Consider the following 20,995-nt stretch of genomic DNA (forward strand, 5'->3'; position numbering starts at 1 on the left):
ACAAGAAATGAAAGGAAAATGGCTATAGGACCTGTATCCAGGAGCAACAGGCCCCTCAACTGAGCCTTAGGAAAGTCTGAAGACATGGCAACGAAAAGAGGGCCCACATGGAAAGACACAGGAGAACTTGGAAAAGAAACCGTAGGCTGGACTTAGCCTGTGAGATTTATTTTTGAGAGCAAAAAACATCTAAAAAGTAGCATAAAGCAGCATTGGGACGTTTCTCTAATCACTTGGAAAATTTTCAGCCATAATGGAACAAAACAAAAATGTCCAGGACTAAAACTAAGACGTTTTGGTCTAGATCTGTTGTAATAATGACTAAAAAAAGTGCCTTAAAAGATCAGATGACCACTGGAGGAATAAAAGAATGACCCCCTGCTTACTCCCCCAGTGGTCACTGACCCCCTACCACCCCCAAAGATGCAAAAGAAACAGTAAATAACAGCCTCTATAACAGCCTCAGATGTTATGGCCAGTTCAATTAGAGCAGCAAGCAGGTACATTACTTGAGAAATTGTGTGTACATGCATGTACTTTCAACAGAGAGCGCTCTTATCACACTATAGGAACTGTGGGGTCAGGTCACTGGTAGGTCATGTTTTTTGAATCCCTATTGATTGTTAGGTGATGCCTTCGGGCACTTTCTTCTTTGCATCCCCATTGGTTGGTGAATGAAACCTGTGGAGTTGAGTAAGGCGCTTTGACTTTGCTACCTTTGCACTCCCACTTTTTGACTAACAAAACTTGTAGGGCCACTGGTAGGGTACTTTGCTCCTCTGCATCCCCACTGACTGCCTACAGCTGTGTGTTCAAAGAAAGTATCAGAAAAAGAGCTATATTAATATAAACAAAGGGGGGAATGGGGAAGGTTTCATCAGAGTTTCTCTTGGGGGAATTCTGCACAAAATGTTTGAAAATTCTGTACACAATTTTTGAAAATTCTGTGCTGTTTATTTCTAGCATTTTTGCATAGAATTTCCCCATCCTAAGGCCTGAAATTTCCTTAATCTGCAGCCTCCCCCATTCTCCCCAATGGCACATTCACATTTCTGTACCCCCCCCCCCCCACCCTCCCTAATGGCACATTCAAATTTCTCTTCCCCACCATTCCACCCACCCCTTTGGCACATTCAAATTTCTCTGCACCCCCGTCTCCCTTTATTGTACTCCTGGAGCTGGCTGTCCTCCTCTCCTGCAGAGTCTGTAGAGCAGGAGGAGAAGAAAGTGAACCACTGCACATTGGGTCACTTCCTACTCCTCTGCCAGCTTAGACTCAACTGCTTAAACCACAGGACCACCACAGTTCACATAAACAGTCTGGTTTATAATGCATTTGGCCAGGTGAATTGGGATTATTTATTTCAAATGTTACGCTTTGTGCGGATTGAGGGATGGTTTTATCAAGCCATTAACTATTACTACTACTACTATTTAACATTTCTAAAGCGCTACTAGGGTTACGCAGCGCTGTACAATTTAACATAGAAAGACAGTCCCTGCTCAATGAGCTTACAATCTAAAGGACAAATATACAGTTAGTAGAGTTTTAAAAAGGTTTAAAAAGACATTGTGGGGCCCGTTTACAAAGGTGTGGGAGGGCTAACGCACAGATAGCACGCACCAATCTGAGTCTGGCATGTGTTGAATCCCGCGGTAGAAAATAATTTTCTGTTTTCTATCACGGGGGCATTCCTGGCGGTAACTGGCAGCGTGCCCATATTGGTACGTACTGCATGGTTACCACGTGGGTAGCACATGAGCCCTTACCGCTAGGTCAATGGGTGATGGTAAGGGCTCAGGCTGTAAATAGGTGCACGCTAGTTTTAATATTAGTGCAGGTCTATTTCCCGGCCCATTTCCCAGCCCATTAAAAAATAGCCTTTTCCCAGCCAAGGTAAAAAATGGCCCAGCGCGTGCCTAAATGAAGCGCCCACACTACCGCAGGCCACATTTTACCACATCTTTGTAAAAGGACCCCTGTATAATTCACTTAGAGCAGCTATTTTGGTTAATGGAGTTCGATCTAACTCATTTACTATTTTTCAAGGCACTCGTCAGAGGTACACCATTTCTTCTTTGTTGTTCTTGTTATACCTGGAACCCCTCCTTTGTTCAATTTTAAAAGACATGATATATGTGGTATAGAAGTGGGGGAGGGAGAAATTCGGGCTTTAGCATTTGAGGATGATCTTTTATTTACATTATCTCATCCACAGCGTTTTTTACTGTGCCTCCTAAGTACATAAGTATTGCCATACTAGGAAAGGCCAAAGGTCCATCAAGCCCAGCATCCTGTTTCCAACAGTGGCCAATCCAGGTCACAAATACCTGGCAAGATCCCAAAAAAGTACGAAACATTCTATACTGCTTATCCCAGAAATAGTGGATTTTCCTTAATTCCAGTTAATAATGGTCTATGGACTTTTCTTTTAGGATGCTGTCCAAACCTTTTTAAAACTCTACTAACTGCCTTTACCACATTCTCTGGCAATGAATTCCAGAGTTTAATTACACGTTGAGTAAAGAAAACGTTTCTCCGATTCGTTTAAAATTTACTACATTGTAGCTTCATCGCATGCCTCCTAGTCCTAGTATTTTTGGAAAGCGTAAACAGACGCTTCACATCTACCCGTTCCACTCCACTCATTATTTTATATACCTCTATCATATCTCCTCTCAGCTGCCTTTTCTCCAAGCTGAAGATCCTTACCCTGATGTTCAAACTCTCCACCTGGACACCCTCCTTTACCCTGCTGCTCTTATTACGTCCCATATTCCTGCTCGCTCGGTCCCTTCTGTCTTCTCTGGGGCACCATCTAGCCACTCTACACATGAATAGACTTAAAGCCACACATCATTGAGCCTTCTTTTCTTGGCCCACACCCTTTGGAACTCCTTTCCTCTGGATGTCCACTCTGAGCCCTCCTACCCTCGATTCCGGGCACTCATGAAAGCTCAGTTAGGCAAGCGTTCCCTGGTTAGCCTCCTGGCCGTGTGCAGTTCTCAGTTTGGTTCAGACTCAGCAGTAATGTTTTTTTCTCTCTCTCTTTTGTATGCTTGTCCTATCCTTCCATTATCCTATCTATTAATGTAGTTCCTTTCAATTTTCTTTGCATTGTGAACCGCTTTGACTCTTGTCTGAAAAGCGGTATAGAAGTCTACAATAAACAAACAAACCTTGAGATAACATTAAAAAGGTGTGAGCAAAACCCTAATAATAATAATAATAATAAAAACTGAAAAGGGTCATACAAAGAATATTGCAACTTGATTGAATCTGCTTGCAGGCTTTCCCGTGAAGGCTCTCTGAAACTGACATACTGGCTAGGTCCATAATAGAGTGCTCTGCTGGAAAAGCATTAAGCAAAAATGCAGTCTACATGCATCCTTTCCCTCCCTCAACCTGAATATGCTCCCAAGAACACCTCCTCTAAATGTGGATAAAAGCATACAGGCTGTAGACCGCTACACTAGGGGAGAAAGGTTTTTGGACAGCAGTTTACACAATAAATGGCTTTGAAATGTGCCCTCATTGTCCACTAGCATCCTTGCAGATTTAGTCAAGAGAGGGAAAAGCCATCTGGAAGGACCAGGTTATCCTGCCAGATCCCCACTGTTCACCTGTATACAGAATTACCAGCTTTTTGTTTAGTCTTTTGCGGGCAGGATCCGTATGATAAATAAGAGTCAAACCAGCCATGGAATATGATTTGCCAGGATAGTTTTGATTAGGATTTTAATTATTCACCTTACTAAATCCAAGCTCAAGACTTAGGAGCCAGTTTTGTGGGTGCTTGAGCACTCTCAGCATTAAGCAAACTCCTTGACTGTGTCCAGGGAGGGGTAATTTCTGCTGGGTTTAGCACTCTCAATTATTTTTAAAAGTTGGCTCTTATGGTTCAAGATGAGTTAAAAATTCAGGCACCATTTGAAAGTCTTTTCCCAAGAGGTTGTTCCTGAGCCAATGGAGGGTGGAGTGACCTGCCTCAGGTTACAACAGGAGTTCTCAACCTAGACCTCGGGACACATCCAGCCAGTCAGGTTTTCAAGATGCCCTCAATGAATATGCATGACAGAGATTTGCAGAATCCTTCCCTTGACTTTACTGCAATGAACCGATTTTTATGTCTGCTTCTCCCTGAAAACATTCAGTGGTGACGACTGTGTTTGAAAATACTTAATTTCTGATTCATAAAACACACGATTTATAGATTCTTCTTGGGAATACAAGTAAATATCTTGCAGTCAGATGGAAGAAAGGTCAGGCATTGGCAGGGTCTACAACAGTGCTACTCAATTCTGGTCCTCAAGGTCCACAGGCAGGCCAAGTTTTCAGGGTATCTGCAATGAACACGCATGAAAGAGATTTGCATGCATGGCCTCCTCGATATGCAAATCTCTCATGCATATTCATTGTGGGTATCCTGAAAACCTGGCCTGCATGTAGACCTCAAGGACCGGAATTGAGTAGTCCTGGTCTACAACAAGCTCTTTTGCGAGGGCAGGGGTCTGCAACCTTTCAAAACAGAAAGGTTCAGCTGCAAACTATGCCAAAACATTTCACAAGACCCCACAGTCATTCACAAGGGAAAAATATTCAACATAAAGGACTATTTTACATGCTCATCTTCCAATGTGGTATAAATCATTCAGTGTAAAAAAATGTAACGAAGGATGCTATATTGGAGAAACCGGCCAGATGCTTAAGACAAGATTTAATCTACACAGACATCACATGAAAATAGCTGGTGCCAGTCAAGCCCCCACCCTTGTGGGCCAACACTTTACAAGACCAGAACACTGCACCAGTGATTTCACAATAAGAATACTGAAAGGTAATTTTAAAACAATACAGGAACGTAAAACCTTTGAAATAAGAATGATTGAATATTTTGACACCCAACAAACAGGACTTAATAAGGATTTGGGTTTTCTAACCCATTATAAACCATAAAACTGTATTTCTCTGTTTATTACCCTCCTCTCACCTACCAACACCCATCCTGTTAGAATATCAATGAAATGCTTTGATGTCCCCATGCATACCCCCACCCTCCCACTCTGTCAGACTGTCAAAGTAATGCTTTGATGTTTCTCTTATATATACTATCTGCTACCACATTTGCTTATTTCTGATCTGACAAAGAAGGGCAACCTTCGAAAGCTAATCAAGAAATGTATTAAGTTATCTACTATAATAAAACTCACCCTCAACATTCTGAAGACAATGTTCTGAAGTCACTCAGTCACTCACTGAAGGGTTCATGGATTCATGGTGGTGAAGCCAGAACACTGACCATGTCTCTCTACCCCGCCCTCGCATGACGGACCAATCAGAAAAAACACCCTCAACATTCTGAAACACAAAGGACCATCACAACACCGTTCCCAGGCAACACTAGGCAACGTAAGACGGACCAATCAGAGGAAACTACGTGACAATAAGGGAGGAGCATTCCCCAGCAGAATGGCTCATTATCTGTGCAGCACGGAGAGCACAGAACCACCGCTGGAACGAGAGAAGAATATTCCTGCTGTGGGTATGTGCAAAAATAGACCGGGGGAGAGGGGGAATTTTAAATGCCTAATGCCAGTACTGAAGAGTGCCAGAGGGCCTATAGCACAGACTATATTTGGGATCGCTTGACATGGAGTCAGAGGAGCCGGAAAACAACTTGCCCGTCACCATCTGGGACGTGGGCGAACAGGACAAGCTGCGGCCCAGCTGGAAGGATTACCCGCGACCCAGCCAGCAGCAAACAGCGACGTGTTTCCCTACTCCTTCCCTGCCTAGGAATCGCTGGAGACTGGCTGCCAAACTAACGAAACAACCGCACACCGAAGCATCACCTCCATCATTCGAAAGGCATCCACTCTTTCTTCAACAGAAATGCAAACTAATAATACAAAACAAACAAAGAATACATGGTTTCTCAGGCGGCTGCAGGTAACTCCCCACCCCCTTCCTCTTCCCCTTTTGCTGAAGCGGCCAAAGACGTGCCCAACCATCCCCAGCCTCAGGCAAGCTGTCTCCCACCTCGGGGATTCTCCGAGCACCCGGAAAAAGACGGCGCTGATTCCTGCAGCGCATAAATGTTCCAGCATTCCCCTGCAGCCGGCCTGAAATGGACCAAACATACCGGATCACCCCCCGACGGCCCGAGACCGTGCTCTTCTCCTTTCCGCCAACTTAAAACAACCATCCCCGTCCTCAGGCAAGCCGTCACCCACCTCCAGGATGCCCAGAACCCCAGCCCAATGGAAAAAGATGGCACTGCTTCCAACAGCAAATTTCTCTTCCAGCATTCCCCTACAGCAGCCCTGAAACGGCCAAAAAATACCGATAGACAAAGAACGTGCTCCTCAACCTTCCGCCCATCTAAAACAACACTGCTGCCTTAGCACAACACAAAAAAAAACAAAAACATGGAAAAAAAAACAACACTCAACAAAGGCTGACCCCCCCCCACAACCACATTTACATTTCACCAACAGAAAGACCCCCCTCCACAAACCTCCTTGACAGACAAAACCACACACACACAATACAACAGAAACACACCCTCAAAGCCACACACCAATCCAACCCACTTTGCCAGCACAGCACAGCACATCCCCCAACCCCCAAGCAAAAAACAAAACAAAAAAAGACACACATCAACAACCTGCACACACACCGCACCCTCACACACTCACACAAAATAACTCTGTGACACATACACACACACAAAAAAACCCACATGCTAGCGCCCGTTTCATTGGTTTCGGAAATGGGCCTTTTTTTACTAGTGTCCAATAAAAAAGGTATCATCTTATTTTCTTTTCCATGTTTTATTTTGTTTGATTTCTATTGATAACCTTTAAGAGTGGACTAACACGGCTACCACACCTCTCTACTTAAAATAGAAAGGTAAATTGGGAATACTTATGTAAGTCACCTGCCCCATTTTATCTCCAGTGTTTACTCTCTTTATTTCCCTTCATTTCAGTTACTGTATTTCTTTCTCTCTCCATTCCCCTTATATGCACACTCTTTCTCCCCCTCCCCAATACTCTCTTATCTCACTCCCAAAGTCACTATCTTTCTACCCCTCATTCTCTTGTCTTTTTTTCTTTGGCTTGTACAGTTTCGTGCTAGTGCACCCATGACACAGCTAAATGTGGGTCTTCAAACAGCTGCAGGTTGCAGACTCTGTGTCAAGTCCCAACTTCTGATCAGAAGCCCCATCAGATGTCATACCTGATTTCCTGTTCCTGTTTCTTTCCCTGATCCATTAAGGGAAAGGGAATGGGGCTTGATATACTACTACTATTTGACATTTCTAGAGCGCTACCAGGGTTACGCAGCGTTGTACAAAAAACAAAGAAGGACAGTCCCTGCTCAAGGAGCTTACATATACTGCCTTTCTGTGGTTTTTGTAACTACATTCAAAGCGGTTTACATAGTATATACAGGTACTTATTTGTACCTGGGGCAATGGAGGGTTAAGTGACTTGCCCAGAATCACGAGGAGCTGCAGTGGGAATTGAACCCAGTTTCCCAGGATCACAGTCTGCTGCACTAACCACTAGGCTACTCCTCCAGACATTGTGGGGCCTTTTTACTAAGCTGTGTCAGCTACTGCGTGGCCCAGGCAGTAATTTCATCTTTTATGCATGGCCACTAAACACGCAGGAAATCCTGCGCACAGCGTTAATTGGGCAATAATCAGCATTGTAGACGTGTAGACCATTACCACCTGGTTAATGCATGAGACTTTACTGCTAGGTCAATGGGTGGCAGTAAGGTCTCAGACCCCAAATTTACTATTTACATAGTAACATAGTAGATGACAGCAGAAAAAGACCTGCACGGTCCATCCAGTCTGCCCAACAAGATAACTCATATGTGCTACTTTTTGTGTATACCCTACTTTGATTTGTACCTATGCTCTTCAGGGCACAGACCATATAAGTCTGCCTAGCACTATCCCCGCCTCCCAACCACCATCCCCGCCTCCGGCTCTGGCACAGACTGTATAAGTCTGCCCAGCACTATCCCTGCCTCCCACCACCGGCTCTGGCACAGACCGTATAAGTCTGCCCAGCACTATCCCTGCCTCCCAACCACCAGCCCTGCCTCCCACCACCAGCTCTGCCACCCGATCTTGACTAAGCTCCTGAGGATCCATTCCTTCTGCACAGGATTCCTTTATGCTTATCCCAAGCTAGAAGTTGCTTTAAGTGCATTCAATTCCTGCTTTACATCAGAATGTGGAGAGAATGTAAAGGAAAAGAATCATACAGTGGTGTATATGGAATGATTTGATTGTTGCAAATGTTGTACACATATTTTAAAACATTCAATAAAAAATTTAAAGTTAAAAAAAATAGATACAGCAGGTGCAAGAACCCTCGAACGCCAATGCACTCTGTTAAATAAAGGCAGCCAGCAGCTCAGGGAGCAAGGCCCGGATGCACTCATCATAATCGAGAACAGCTGATCCAATCCGTGCAGCACCTTCACACACAGGTGAGAGGTGCTGGACCAGCCATTAGCCCCCTCCCGATCCTTTGTTAATGTTTGTGGAGACATTTTTTTATGCAGGGGAAAGGGGAAGCCACGTGTTTGTATTGTTTTCTTTTTTTTTTTGGTTTTGACGTTTCTGGCATGCGCAGAGCAGCCAGCATAATGCTTGGCTGCTCTGCGCATGCTTTACATAGTAACATAGTAGATGACAGCAGAAAAAGACCTGCACGGTCCATCTAGTCTGCCCAACAATTTTTGGGTGGATTCCCCATCTCTCTCACCCCCTGGTGAGTTCAGCATTTCTTGAGTCTCTCCCAGCTGGTGCTGCATTTTTCCTCCCTTCTCTCTCTCTCCTTCTGCATCTCCCGCTGGATAAGTTCAGCACCTTGATTCCCTCTCCTGGTCCAGACAGCATCTCTCTCACTGTCTTTGTCTCCCCCCCCCCCCCCCCCCCAAAGGTCCTTCTAGCATCTCTTCCTACACCTCCCAGATCCTGAAACGTGCCTTTCCCGACCAGCGACAACCGCAGTGATTCAGGAAGCTTTTGCCTGTATTTGGAGCCTTCCCTCGGCTGCATCCTGTCTCTTATGATGAGTGGTATATCAGAGCCGAGGGAAGGACCCGAATGCAGGCAGAAGCTGCTGGCTTGAATCACTGTGGCTGTCGCTGGTCAGCAAAAGTACGTTTCGTGATCCGGGAAGGGCACGGGGAGGAGAAACACTGGATGGACCCATGGGGGGAGGGGGTGCAAGAGACAGAGGCAACGAGGGAGAACAGGAGATGTCACAGTGCCTCTGCGTCAGAGACAAACCCCCCCCCCCCCTTTTCTTCTGCTGGTTTTGAGGGTTTGCTGGCAGCTGGCCTAGCCACTGAAATACCAGATAGGCCACATAGCAACTCTACCCACAGCACACACATACACCGAGCTTTCTAAAACTACTCCCCCCACCACCCCCCGGCAAAAACATGAAACCATAACTCTTCTAAAAACCCTACCCTCATACCCACAATAGCTTTCTCTGAATCCCCACCACCACAACCTACGTTCCACTAAGATGCACTCTCCATAGTTCGATCACCTCTCTCTAGATCTCCCCCACAGCATACAAACCTCATAGCTCTCACTTACCACACCCATACACTCCCTTGTTATCTCGCAGTGACCACCTCCATACATCTCCCCAAACTTACTTTCTCCTCCCAAGCTCTTCCACTCCCTCCTCCCCAGTCAGTTCTCTATGCTCATGCTGCATGCACACACCTTCCCCTGGCAGACATCTACCTTGCCTCCACACAAATACTCAGCTCCCTAATATCCTGCTGCAGATCTGCCTCCCACTACTCTGCTCTCTTCCCTTCTGCGTCGTTTCAAAGGGACAGAAATGTCATCCATCTCCACTAAGATTCATTCCATCCTCATAGGTACCCGATGCTACAGTGGTGGAAATAAGTATTTGATCCCTTGCTGATTTTGTAAGTTTGCCCACTGACAAAGACATGAGCAGCCCATAATTGAAGGGTAGGTTATTGGTAACAGTGAGAGATAGCACATCACAAATTAAATCCGGAAACTCACATTGTGGAAAGTATATGAATTTATTTGCATTCTGCAGAGGGAAATAAGTATTTAATCCCTCTGGCAAACAAGACCTAATACTTGGTGGCAAAACCCTTGTTGGCAAGCACAGCGGTCAGACGTCTTCTGTAGTTGATGATGAGGTTTGCACACATGTCAGGAGGAATTTTGGTCCACTCCTCTTTGCAGATCATCTCTAAATCATTAAGAGTTCTGGGCTGTCGCTTGGCAACTCGCAGCTTCAGCTCCCTCCATAAGTTTTCAATGGGATTAAGGTCTGGTGACTGGCTAGGCCACTCCATGACCCTAATGTGCTTCTTCCTGAGCCACTCCTTTGTTGCCTTGGCTGTATGTTTTGGGTCATTGTCGTGCTGGAAGACCCAGCCACGACCCATTTTTAAGGCCCTGGCGGAGGGAAGGAGGTTGTCACTCAGAATTGTACGGTACATGGCCCCATCCATTCTCCCATTGATTCGGTGAAGTAGTCCTGTGCCCTTAGCAGAGAAACACCCCCAAAACATAACATTTCCACCTCCATGCTTGACAGTGGGGACGGTGTTCTTTGGGTCATAGGCAGCATTTCTCTTCCTCCAAACACGGCGAGTTGAGTTCATGCCAAGGAGCTCAATTTTTGTCTCATCTGACCACAGCACCTTCTCCCAATCACTCTCGGCATCATCCAGGTGTTCACTGGCAAACTTCAGACGGGCCGTCACATGTGCCTTCCGGAGCAGGGGGACCTTGCGGGCACTGCAGGATTGCAATCCGTTATGTCGTAATGTGTTACCAATGGTTTTCGTGGTGACAGTGGTCCCAGCTGCCTTGAGATCATTGACAAGTTCCCCCCTTGTAGTTGTAGGCTGATTTCTAACCTTCCTCATGATCAAGGATACCCCACGAGGTGAGATTTTGCGTGGAGCCCCAGATCTTTGTCGATTGACAGTCATTTTGTACTTCTTCCATTTTCTTACTATGGCACCAACAGTTGTCTCCTTCTCGCCCAGCGTCTTACTGATGGTTTTGTAGCCCATTCCAGCCTTGTGCAGGTGTATGATCTTGTCCCTGACATCCTTAGACAGCTCCTTGCTCTTGGCCATTTTGTAGAGGTTAGAGTCTGACTGATTCACTGAGTCTGTGGACAGGTGTCTTTCATACAGGTGACCATTGCCGACAGCTGTCTGTCATGCAGGTAACGAGTTGATTTGGAGCATCTACCTGGTCTGTAGGGGCCAGATCTCTTACTGGTTGGTGGGGGATCAAATACTTATTTCCCTCTGCAGAATGCAAATAAATTCATATACTTTCCACAATGTGATTTTCCGGATTTAATTTGTGATGTGCTATCTCTCACTGTTACCAATAACCTACCCTTCAATTATGGGCTGCTCATGTCTTTGTCAGTGGGCAAACTTACAAAATCAGCAAGGGATCAAATACTTATTTCCACCACTGTATGTCCTTCAGTACCCTACCCAAACTTTCCTCAAACCTGGTTTCTTCCTGACCCCAAAAGCCGCCCACCTCCTTCCTGGAAACAAACTTCCATGTTTTTTTTTTTTTTTTTTTAAGTGGAATTCACTATTCTACCACTGCGTTCCAAGCCTCAGTATGGCATTATAGCTGCCTCGATGGGAACTTCAAGCTTCATTCTGGTACTCCAATAGCCTCACTCTGGCATTTGCCAGCAATTTTGACTACACTCCCACAGGAAACCCACAGCAACTTCTTCCTCCCTGCAAACCTGGAAGTCGGATCCACATCATTCCCCTGATTACTATCCCTCAGCAGCTCTGTAGTTCTGCTGCTGGAAACAGGCAACAAGCTCCCTACTGTCCTCATGCATCTCGCCCCATCATCTCTCCCCTTTTGCTGCTGAACCCCCAACACCCAGCTCTCTCAGCCACTCTCCCCCAGCATCTCACTGCACATGTACACATCCCACAGCACACCATCACCGTGCAACACCAAGAACAGAAAAAAAAAAAAAAAGGAACAGGCATTGAGCCATGTCCTCCTCCTCTAACCCTGTAGCACTGAATGCAAGCTTTGAACCGCAGGTGGCAGAGGAGGAAACAGCCCAATACAGTTGTTCTCCTTGCCTGCTTGTGGTGACCAGTACCAGGCTGATGTGTATGGCAGGAAAGCTGCATAGAGTAAGGGGGGGGCAGTTTGGATGTAAGTCACTGCTACCACCTAAGGCCCTGTGCAAATGCTGCAATGAACATTAGCATAGAATTTCTCCAGGAATACTACTTTGATGTAGGGATGGTGTTAGCAGAATTATATGCTGTTATTTTTTTTATGGTTTATTAAATCTAATATCACTCTTCATGCCAATAGCACTTAGCATTGAGACCAAAAAGTTCCATTTTGGACTTATTATAAAACTTTCTCCCACGTGTCCAGTGAATATTTCTTTGCAAATGGTATGCATCACATCATGTGGCCTTTGTACAGCAGTACTTTTCTTCTTGCCAGCCCCATACAGGCAAAAGATGTGAATTAATCCTTAAAATTGCTAAACAGTCAACAATTTTCCCTAGTCCAAGAATGCTGTAGTTCTTCTAAATCAGGAGTTCTTAACCCAGTCCTTGAGACACACATAGCTAATCAAATTTTCAGGATATCTACAATGTATATGCATGAGATTGTGACAATGGAACTAATGCATGCAAATGTACCTCATGCATTTTAATTGTGGGTATCCTGTAAACTTGACTGGCCGACTGGGTTGAGGATCCCTGTTGTAAAATAACCTTAGGCCAAACAATGACCTTTTGCAGCAATTTCCTTAACACAAGGCTGCTGCCTCAGAGGGATGGCCTGATTGAGGCAGTGTCTTGGTGTTTGCCAAACTGTTTCTACTTTACAATGATGGCCCTGACAATACTCCAAGGGATATTCAAACATATTGCAAGCAGACAATAAGAAAATGTAAATCTGTATTTTTGAATAACTTTATCCTAAAATTATTTCACCAACTTCATGCACATGCTTGGTATGTTTCGACCTTTACTCCAAATTCACTTCACACAACTTTAATTTTTCATCCTGGGTATTCCAAAATCAACTACTGCGACCAGACACATTTGAGCTCATTTTAATTTATGGGCCTAGTTAAGACAGGTTTTAGAAAATGTAGCCAATTTGTGTGTGGTGTGAACACTTATGCAAAAAGAATTAAGAATAAGAAACCAAAGAATGTTGATTTAATATTTCTATAATTGTTCTTTTACACTGAAGTATAGAGTATATTATGTAGCCCAGTGAAATAAACTCATACTTTTGTGTATGTTGAAATTTACAGTATTGTTTTAGACAAAAAAATTTAAAAATATGCACAAACTGTATAAAGAAGTTTACAAGGCACGGTACTGTCCTTGACTCCATTACCCTTTCTTTATGGGAACGTCATCAGATTACTCCTGATTATGCCCCCTTTCACCCTCATCCTATGACTTTTCCATCACCTACCTGCTATGCATGTATAGTTTGGAGACATTTAAATGTCTCTACCCTAGCTCCTTTTTCCTCAGGGGTAAACCTCTGTATCCATATGCTTTATGACAGCTTACCATCATTGTAGCTGCCCAGAAGGATACTAAGAAGGTTTTCAGAGCTGAATGCTATGTGAATAAAGTCCCTTGTCAAGTTGCCAACCCCAGCACCTGGCAGAAGAGCATTTTAAATAGGGCCAAAAAGCCCTTAATGCTAAAGGTTTTGCCTTTACTATAGCACATATTAGGTCTGGGGCACAACAGCTTTGATGCGGAACCAACATGTAGCTCTCCTGGGATGATTTCCTCCTTCCCACAGCAGTGGTGTGCATTTTTGCTGCTGACGCTAACACTGCCTCCCTATTCTCAGCAGGTGAAAAGGCGAGAGGCAGCAAGACACTAAGTAGAGCAAGAGTGAATGCCAGCAGCATGGGTTGTAATGGTGTTGCAAGAAAAGATGTAAAAACCAAAGAAAAAGCAGCCAAGCTAGGCCTGAATTTCAACATGTAGGGGGCAAGGAGACAGAAAAAAAAAACCTCACAATGGGACACACATCCCAGCAGCAGAGTGAGCACCGCAGGAAGGAATGTATGGGGAGACTAACATCATTACGATATCTAGCAGCCTCATCTGTGATAGAGAGGTCCAGCAGCCTCTTACAACTCCTCTCCTCACTGTGCCCAGCCAACAGCCCTTTCCAGCCTGAGTTTTTGAAATGCTGCTTTATTCAAGGAAGCTTCTCATGTACTATAATTAAATGTAATTAAAGAGTGTGCACTACAGGCAGTCCTACTGCATAACCACACTGAGTTATGTATCATCACAATGTCAAGGCTATCGCCCAGCCACTCAGCAGAAGCTGAGGGGGTGGGTGCACTTCCTGGAAAGTAGGGAAAGGTGAGGGGCACAATCGCTTGGATGGCTGTGGAAAGAACCGAGAAGATCCTTGAACTGGTCCAGTTGATGCTAGTTTGTATGATGCTCTCAGGCCTGCATGCGTAGCGCACCATCCAGTCGTATCACTTCTCCATTAAGCATGGGGTTCTCTATGACAGCCTGCACCATGTGTGCATACTCTTTGGGGTCTCCCAACCTGCTGGGAAAGGGCACTTGCGTGGCCAGGAAGGTCTTTACCTTTTCAGGCAGGCTTGTCAATAGTGGGGTCGCAAACAGACCTGGTGGAAGAAAAGATTACACTGAGTAGTACTAGTGACCTCTTTGGATCCTACCTTGTCACACAAGTAGGAAGAGTCTGTATAACATTTAGCATCCTCACAGTGTATTTCTGCAAGTTCTGCAGTTCTGCATGGTCTATACTCATGAAAACATTTATCAAAAGTGAATGGGTAGCACTCCTGTTCTTCCACAGTCCAGCATTAGTATTGAAATAAAAAGACCACACGAAACGTACCTGGAGCAATGGTAACCACTCGTATCCCTATGGAAGCCAGATCCCGAGCCACAGCCAGAGTCATGCCAACAATTGCTCCTTTAGAAGCAGAGTACGCTGCTTGCCCCATCTGCAGAAAGAGACAAGTGGTTAGAACCATAATGAAGAACTCTCATGGCTCACAAGAACTAAGAACAAGAAAAGTGCAGGTGGCACAGGAGAGCAATCAGAATCTGCCTTCACAGTACCATACCTACATGTTAAGAGGAAGGAGATGGGATATGGAAAGAATCTTACAGGCAACGTGAAAGAAAATAGCAAGTCAATGTTCAGAAAGAAGTAGTGGTGTAATGCTAGTTTCCATAGTGTAAAACCCTTTTTCTCAGTTTTAAAACTTTAAATTTTCTGCCACAGCATTAACAGATGGTCCTACTGTGCTTTCTAGAGACTTGGGGCCAGATGCACTAAACTTTACGAGGCAATAACGAGCAAGTAGTAAACCCTGGCATGCACTAAATACTTTTTTCCGACGACGACGGTAGCAGCTAACGCAAATGGAATGCAGATGAGCAAATTGTGTAGAAACCCTATTGAAATGAGATGCACTAAGGTTTTCTGCTTGCCCTAACGCTGGAAAACACCGGGAAAGCTAACGAGAGGTCTGTACATCTCGTTGGGGCTGCGAGGGATTTGCAAACTTAAAAATCGGGAGGGGGCAAAAACGCTCGTCAGGAGCGTCCTTTATTGATGGCCTTGCCCCCCCCACGCCCGAGGTCGCCGCTCCCCGCTCCCTCCTGCATTGAAATCATAACTTTAGGCAGCCCCGGCCCTCCTCCCTCCCTTGAAATGACAGCTCCCGTCATCCTCCGCCCTCCGTGGCCCTGCCCCTGCCGCCGCCACTCCCCCTCCACCCGCCCCTCACAGCGCCTCTCACCTCCATGTGAAGGCGCTGCACCGGCAACAACAGCTGATCGCCTCTTCGGCCTTCCCTCCTTTCTACCTGGGTCTGCCCTTGTCTGACGTAAGTAACTTACGTAGGTTACTTACGTCAGGCGAGGGCGGGCCAGGAGGAAAGTCCGAAGAGGAGATCAGCTGTTGTTGCTGGTGCAGCGCCTTCACACAGAGGTGAGAGGCGCTGTGAGGGCCCAGTGGCAGACGGAGGGGGGCTGCCTAAACTTATGATTTCAATGCAGGGAGGAGCGGCAACCTCGGGCACGGGGGGGAAGGCCGTCAATAAAGGTTTTTTTTTCCGACGTCCTTGGCATGCGCAGAGCAGCCAGCATAACGCTTGGCTGCTCTGCGCATGCTCTACCGGCTGATTATCTGACTGTTTTACGACGGGTTAGAGAATGCAAGTGAGCTGCAACGAGCACCTCATTTGCATTCCCTTTCCTTTGTGCATAGGTGTTCCCTACCGATTCGCTATGGAATTCGGTAGGGAAAGGCTCTAACGATGACTTTAGTGCATCCCCCCCTTAGTCCAGTCAGAGAAAAAAAAATACAAATAAAAATAAGAGACAGAAAAGCAAGCATTATTAACTAATTTCCATAGTGTACAACCCTTTTCCTCATAGATCCAAACCGAAACATTCTCTAGAGGTAGAAATTCAAAAAGAGTATAAAAAAAAGATAGTAGCAAGGCTTAAACTGTCCTAAAAGAAAGTTATTTTCTGATCTTGCCTGCTGGAGGGAGAGCACTGCTACTGACCTGAATTAGGTGTTAATTAAGGTGTGAGGAAGTAGAATATTTGCAAAGGTTACAAAGGGCAACCTGATTACTGGGCTAGTTTCAAAGGGTTTCTGTTGAAACAGTCTCCTTAGAATCCAAACTATATAGAGAGGAAAGGTCCCATTTAACTTTCTTTCTGAGAAGTTCTGAGAGGAGAGGACATTTCTATGGGTAAGTGGCATTATTTTATTCTGTGCTTGGTATCTTAAAGATTGGGTTTAAAAGAAGCAAACTTTATTAGTCTCCATACCCTTTTCCCCAGTTTTAAAACGTAAATTTCCTGCCACAGCATTAACAGATAGTCCCTAGAAAGCACAGTAGGGCCTAGTTCAGTCTTAGAAAAAAAAATAAATAAATAAAAGAGAGACAGAAGCTGGGGAGGAGCTGGCTGTCTTGATACATGTGAGTACCAACGACATAGGAAAATGTGGAAGAGAGGTTCTAGAAGCCAAATTTAGGCTCTTAGGCAGAAAGCTCAAATCCAGAACCTCTAGGGTAGCATTGTTCTAAGTGCTACTCATTCCACGCGCAGGGCCCAAAAGACACGCAGAGCTCTGGAGTCTCAATGCATGGATGAGCTGATGGTGCAAGGAGATATTCTGGGGAAGGGGGAGCCTATTCCAGAAGGATGGGCTCCACATTAACCAGGGTGGGACCAGGCTGCTGGCATCGGCATTTAAAAAGGAGATAGAGCAGCTTTTAAACTAGAACCTGGGAGAAGGCAGACAGTCGTTCAAAAATGCATGGTTCGGAACAAGGTATCTTTCAAAGATATCACCAAAAACAGGGAAGATACGGTATCCTGACAGCGAGGTTGCAAGAGAGACCATAGTAGATCAGCGTAGGCATATTTTCAAAGCACTTAGCCTTCCAAAGTTCCATAGAAACCTATGGAACTTTGGAAGGCTAAGTGCTTTGAAAATGAGCCCCCAGGTGACCTTAAGTAAAAATCAGACAAAAGATTGCAAATTAACACTGTTAACTAATGAGCAAGATGCAAATAGGAACAACAAACATAGTTTGAAATGTCTATATGCGAATGCCAGGAGCCTAAGAAATAAGATGGGAGAGTTAGAATATATTGCACTAAATGAAAAATGAGATACAATAGGTATCTCTGAGACCTGGTGGATGGAGGATAACCAGTGGGAAACTGTCATACCAGGTGTAATGATAGGGTGGATCAAATTGGTGGAGGGGTAGCTTTGTATATTAAGGAGGGCCTTGAATCAAATAGATTGAAAATTCTGCAGGAAACAAAACACATCTTGGAATCACTATGGATTGAAATTCCATGTGTAAAGGGGAAAAGGACAGTGATAGGAGTGTACTACCGTCCACCTGGCCAGGTTGAACAGACGGATGTAGAAATGTTATGAGAAGTTAGGGAGGCTAACAAACTGGACAATAATAATGGGTGATTTCAATTACCCTGATATTGACTGAGTAACTGTCCATCAGGGCATGCTAGGGAGGTAAAATTCCTTGACGAAATTAAGGACTGCTTTATGGAGCAGCTGGTACAGGATCCAACAAGAGAAGGAAAAATTCTAGACTTAGTCTTTAGTGGAGCACATGATCTGGTGCAGGACATAATGGTGCTGGGGCCGCTTGATAACAGTGATCATAATATGATCAGATTTGATATCAGCTTTGGAGTAAGTACACACAGGAAATCCAATAAGCTAGTGTTTAACTTTCAAAAAGGAGACTATGATAAAATGAGAAGAACGTTGAAAAAAACAAACAAAAAAAAAAACCTTAGAGGAGCAGCTAACAAGGTCAAAATTTTACATCAGGCTTGGATGCAGTTCAAAAATACAACCCTGGAAGTCCAGGCCAAATATAGTCCATGTATTAAAAAAGGAGGAAGGAAGACCAAATGACAGTCGGCATGGTTAAAAAGTGAGGTAAAGGAAGCCATTAGAGCTAAAAGAAAATTCTTCAGAAAATGGAAGAAGGAATCGACTGAAAATAATAATAAACAGCTTAAGGAATGGCAAGTCAAATGTAAAGCGCTGATAAGAAAGGCAAAGAGACACTTAAAAAAAAAAAAAAAGATTGTGTTGGAGGCAAAAAACATATAGTAAAATTTTTTTTTTAGGTATATTAAAAGAAAGAGGCCAGCAAAGAATCAGTTGGACAGCTAGATGACCGAGGGGTAAAAGAGGCAATCAGGGAAGACAAAACCATAGCAGAGAGATTAAATGAATCCTTTGTTTGGATCTTCACAGAGGAAGATTTGGGAGAGATACCGATGCCAGAAATGGTATTTAAAGCTGACGAGTCAGAGAAACTGAAATCTCTATAAACCTGGAAGATGTAATGGCGCAATTTGACAAATTAAAGAGTAGCAAATCTCCTGGACTGGATGGTATTCATCCCAGAGTACTAACAGAAGAAGGTGAGAAGTGAGCAGAGAGTACTGTATTCCAAGTAGCCGCGGCATCATTTACAGACATATCCAAGAACTCCTCAAGGAAAGAGTGAACTAAAGGGGGGTAGGAAGTCGGATAAATAGAAAGAAAACAAGGCGTGTTTGTACGAATGGTTGAACGTTTGATCTGAGTTGTAATGGAGAGTGTGGTCAGTCCAGGGAAGTGGAACAGCAGACGGGGTTAAAAGAGAGAAAGCTCTGTTAGAAGGAGCAATGATTAAGTCCAAAGTATGCTCTGCCGAATAAGTGGGAGTACAAACATATTGAGATAAATTGATATAATTAAGAAAGGATAGAAAAGCAGTTGCACGTAGTGATGAAGAGTTATCAATATGAGTATATAAGTCGCCTAGGATCAGTAACTCAGGATAACGCACAGAAATATCTGCTAAAGATTTCAGGAGGGCATCCCAAACGGCTGGAGCAGCGGATGGGGGAAAGTAGCAACAGCAAATAGTAAGAGAAAATGGAGCAGAAATATGTAAAACTAATAATTCAGAATAAGGAAAATCAAAGGAAGAATATTCAGTCACTGTGTAAGAAATGGGTAAACAGAAAGCCAAACCTCTGCCTCTGTGTAATTTACGGTCAAGATGAAAAGCAGTGAAATTTGCGGGGAGGCTTTGAGAAGGATTCTTCACCGTCATTTAACCAGGTTTCAATAAGACATAGGATATCTAATTGAGAAGAAGAAAAGACATCATGAATCTGTCCTGTTTTATTTTATTTATTTGTTACATTTGTATCCCACATTTTCCTACCTATTTGTGGCTTACATAGTGCCGGAGAGGTGTTTACAGGCTCCGGGGTAAACAAATACAAGGAGATGTGGTAGGATAGGTTCATGTGGTAGGACCACATAAAAGATTCGTTCAGCGGAAACGTTGTGTAGTGTCCATTTCGGTCTTTAGTGATGTTGTGTTGTAGGGCTCTGTCAATTATGTTGGATCGGTAGGATATGTCTTTTTAAACAAGTGAGTTTTTAGTGTTTTTCTGAAGTTTAAGTGGTCGCATGTAGTTTTCAGGGCTTTTGGCAGTGCATTCTATAGTTGTGTGCTGATGTAAGAAAAGCTGGATGCGTAAGTTGATTTATATTTGAGTCCATTGCATCGTGGGTAGTGTAGATTTAGGTATGAACGTGTTGATTCGGAGGTATTTCTGATTGGTAGGTCGATTAAGTCTGTCATGTATCCCGGTGCATCACCAAAGATAATTTTGTGAACCACAGTACAGATTTTGAAGGCTATGCGTTCTTTGCGTAAAGATCTACAGCCTAGAAGGCCAAGATGGAAACGAGTAGAAACAGTGTGTGTGTGTTTGGGGGGGGGAGGGGGGGGAGGTTGAGGCTACAGGTAAAGAAATTAAAGTCCTGAATGGGAACGACAGACCGGGAAAGGAACCAGACGATGGCCCTAATGAGCTGTTATAAGGAAAGATTTGGTCGAGAAATCCAAACTAGAGTTCCGAGTAGTCAAATCCACAAAATCAATAAAAGATTTAGGAAATTTGAGAAAATGATTGAAAGGAGCTCGCCCCAAGTAGCATGACTTGCTCCTTGGTTGCACTCTTTCGGCACGCACCGCCACTGCGTGAGACACTGCGGGCAGCTTGAATAAATGGTAATTCAGCGCTTCCAGGATACCTCTAGCTTTGGGTCACGTAATGCAGACTGGTGGTAGTGCGCTAGAGTCAGGCACAGTAATTTGGGCAGTCTAGTGGAGCCATGGAGAAGTCCGATATTGCTGAAGTGCTGTCTGGTATGGTTTGCTTCTTTGCAAATGATAACAAAATCTGCAATAGGGTAGACATTCCAGATGGTGGATAATATGAGGAAGGACCTATTGAAGCTTGAAC

General features: G+C 44.4%; 1 protein-coding gene across 5 annotated transcripts in view; it reads right to left on the bottom strand.

Annotated features, from left to right (window-relative positions):
• Window positions 1–13,172: 13,172 nt before the first annotated feature.
• HSD17B10 (hydroxysteroid 17-beta dehydrogenase 10) overlaps window positions 13,173–20,995 on the bottom strand; it is a 32,716-nt gene continuing 24,893 nt past the window's right edge. For all 5 annotated transcript variants that reach the window (XM_030194261.1, XM_030194265.1, XM_030194263.1 and 2 more), the window contains exons 5-6: window positions 14,997–15,105; window positions 13,173–14,760 (exon numbers count right to left, since the gene is read on the bottom strand). In XM_030194261.1, the coding sequence (XP_030050121.1) occupies window positions 14,570–14,760; window positions 14,997–15,105 (300 nt within the window). In that variant the 3' untranslated portion in view covers window positions 13,173–14,569. The remainder of the gene's footprint in view (window positions 14,761–14,996; window positions 15,106–20,995) is intronic.

Source organism: Microcaecilia unicolor, chromosome 2, assembly GCF_901765095.1.
Source record: "Microcaecilia unicolor chromosome 2, aMicUni1.1, whole genome shotgun sequence".
In the NCBI taxonomy this organism is placed as follows: Eukaryota; Metazoa; Chordata; class Amphibia; order Gymnophiona; family Siphonopidae; genus Microcaecilia; species Microcaecilia unicolor.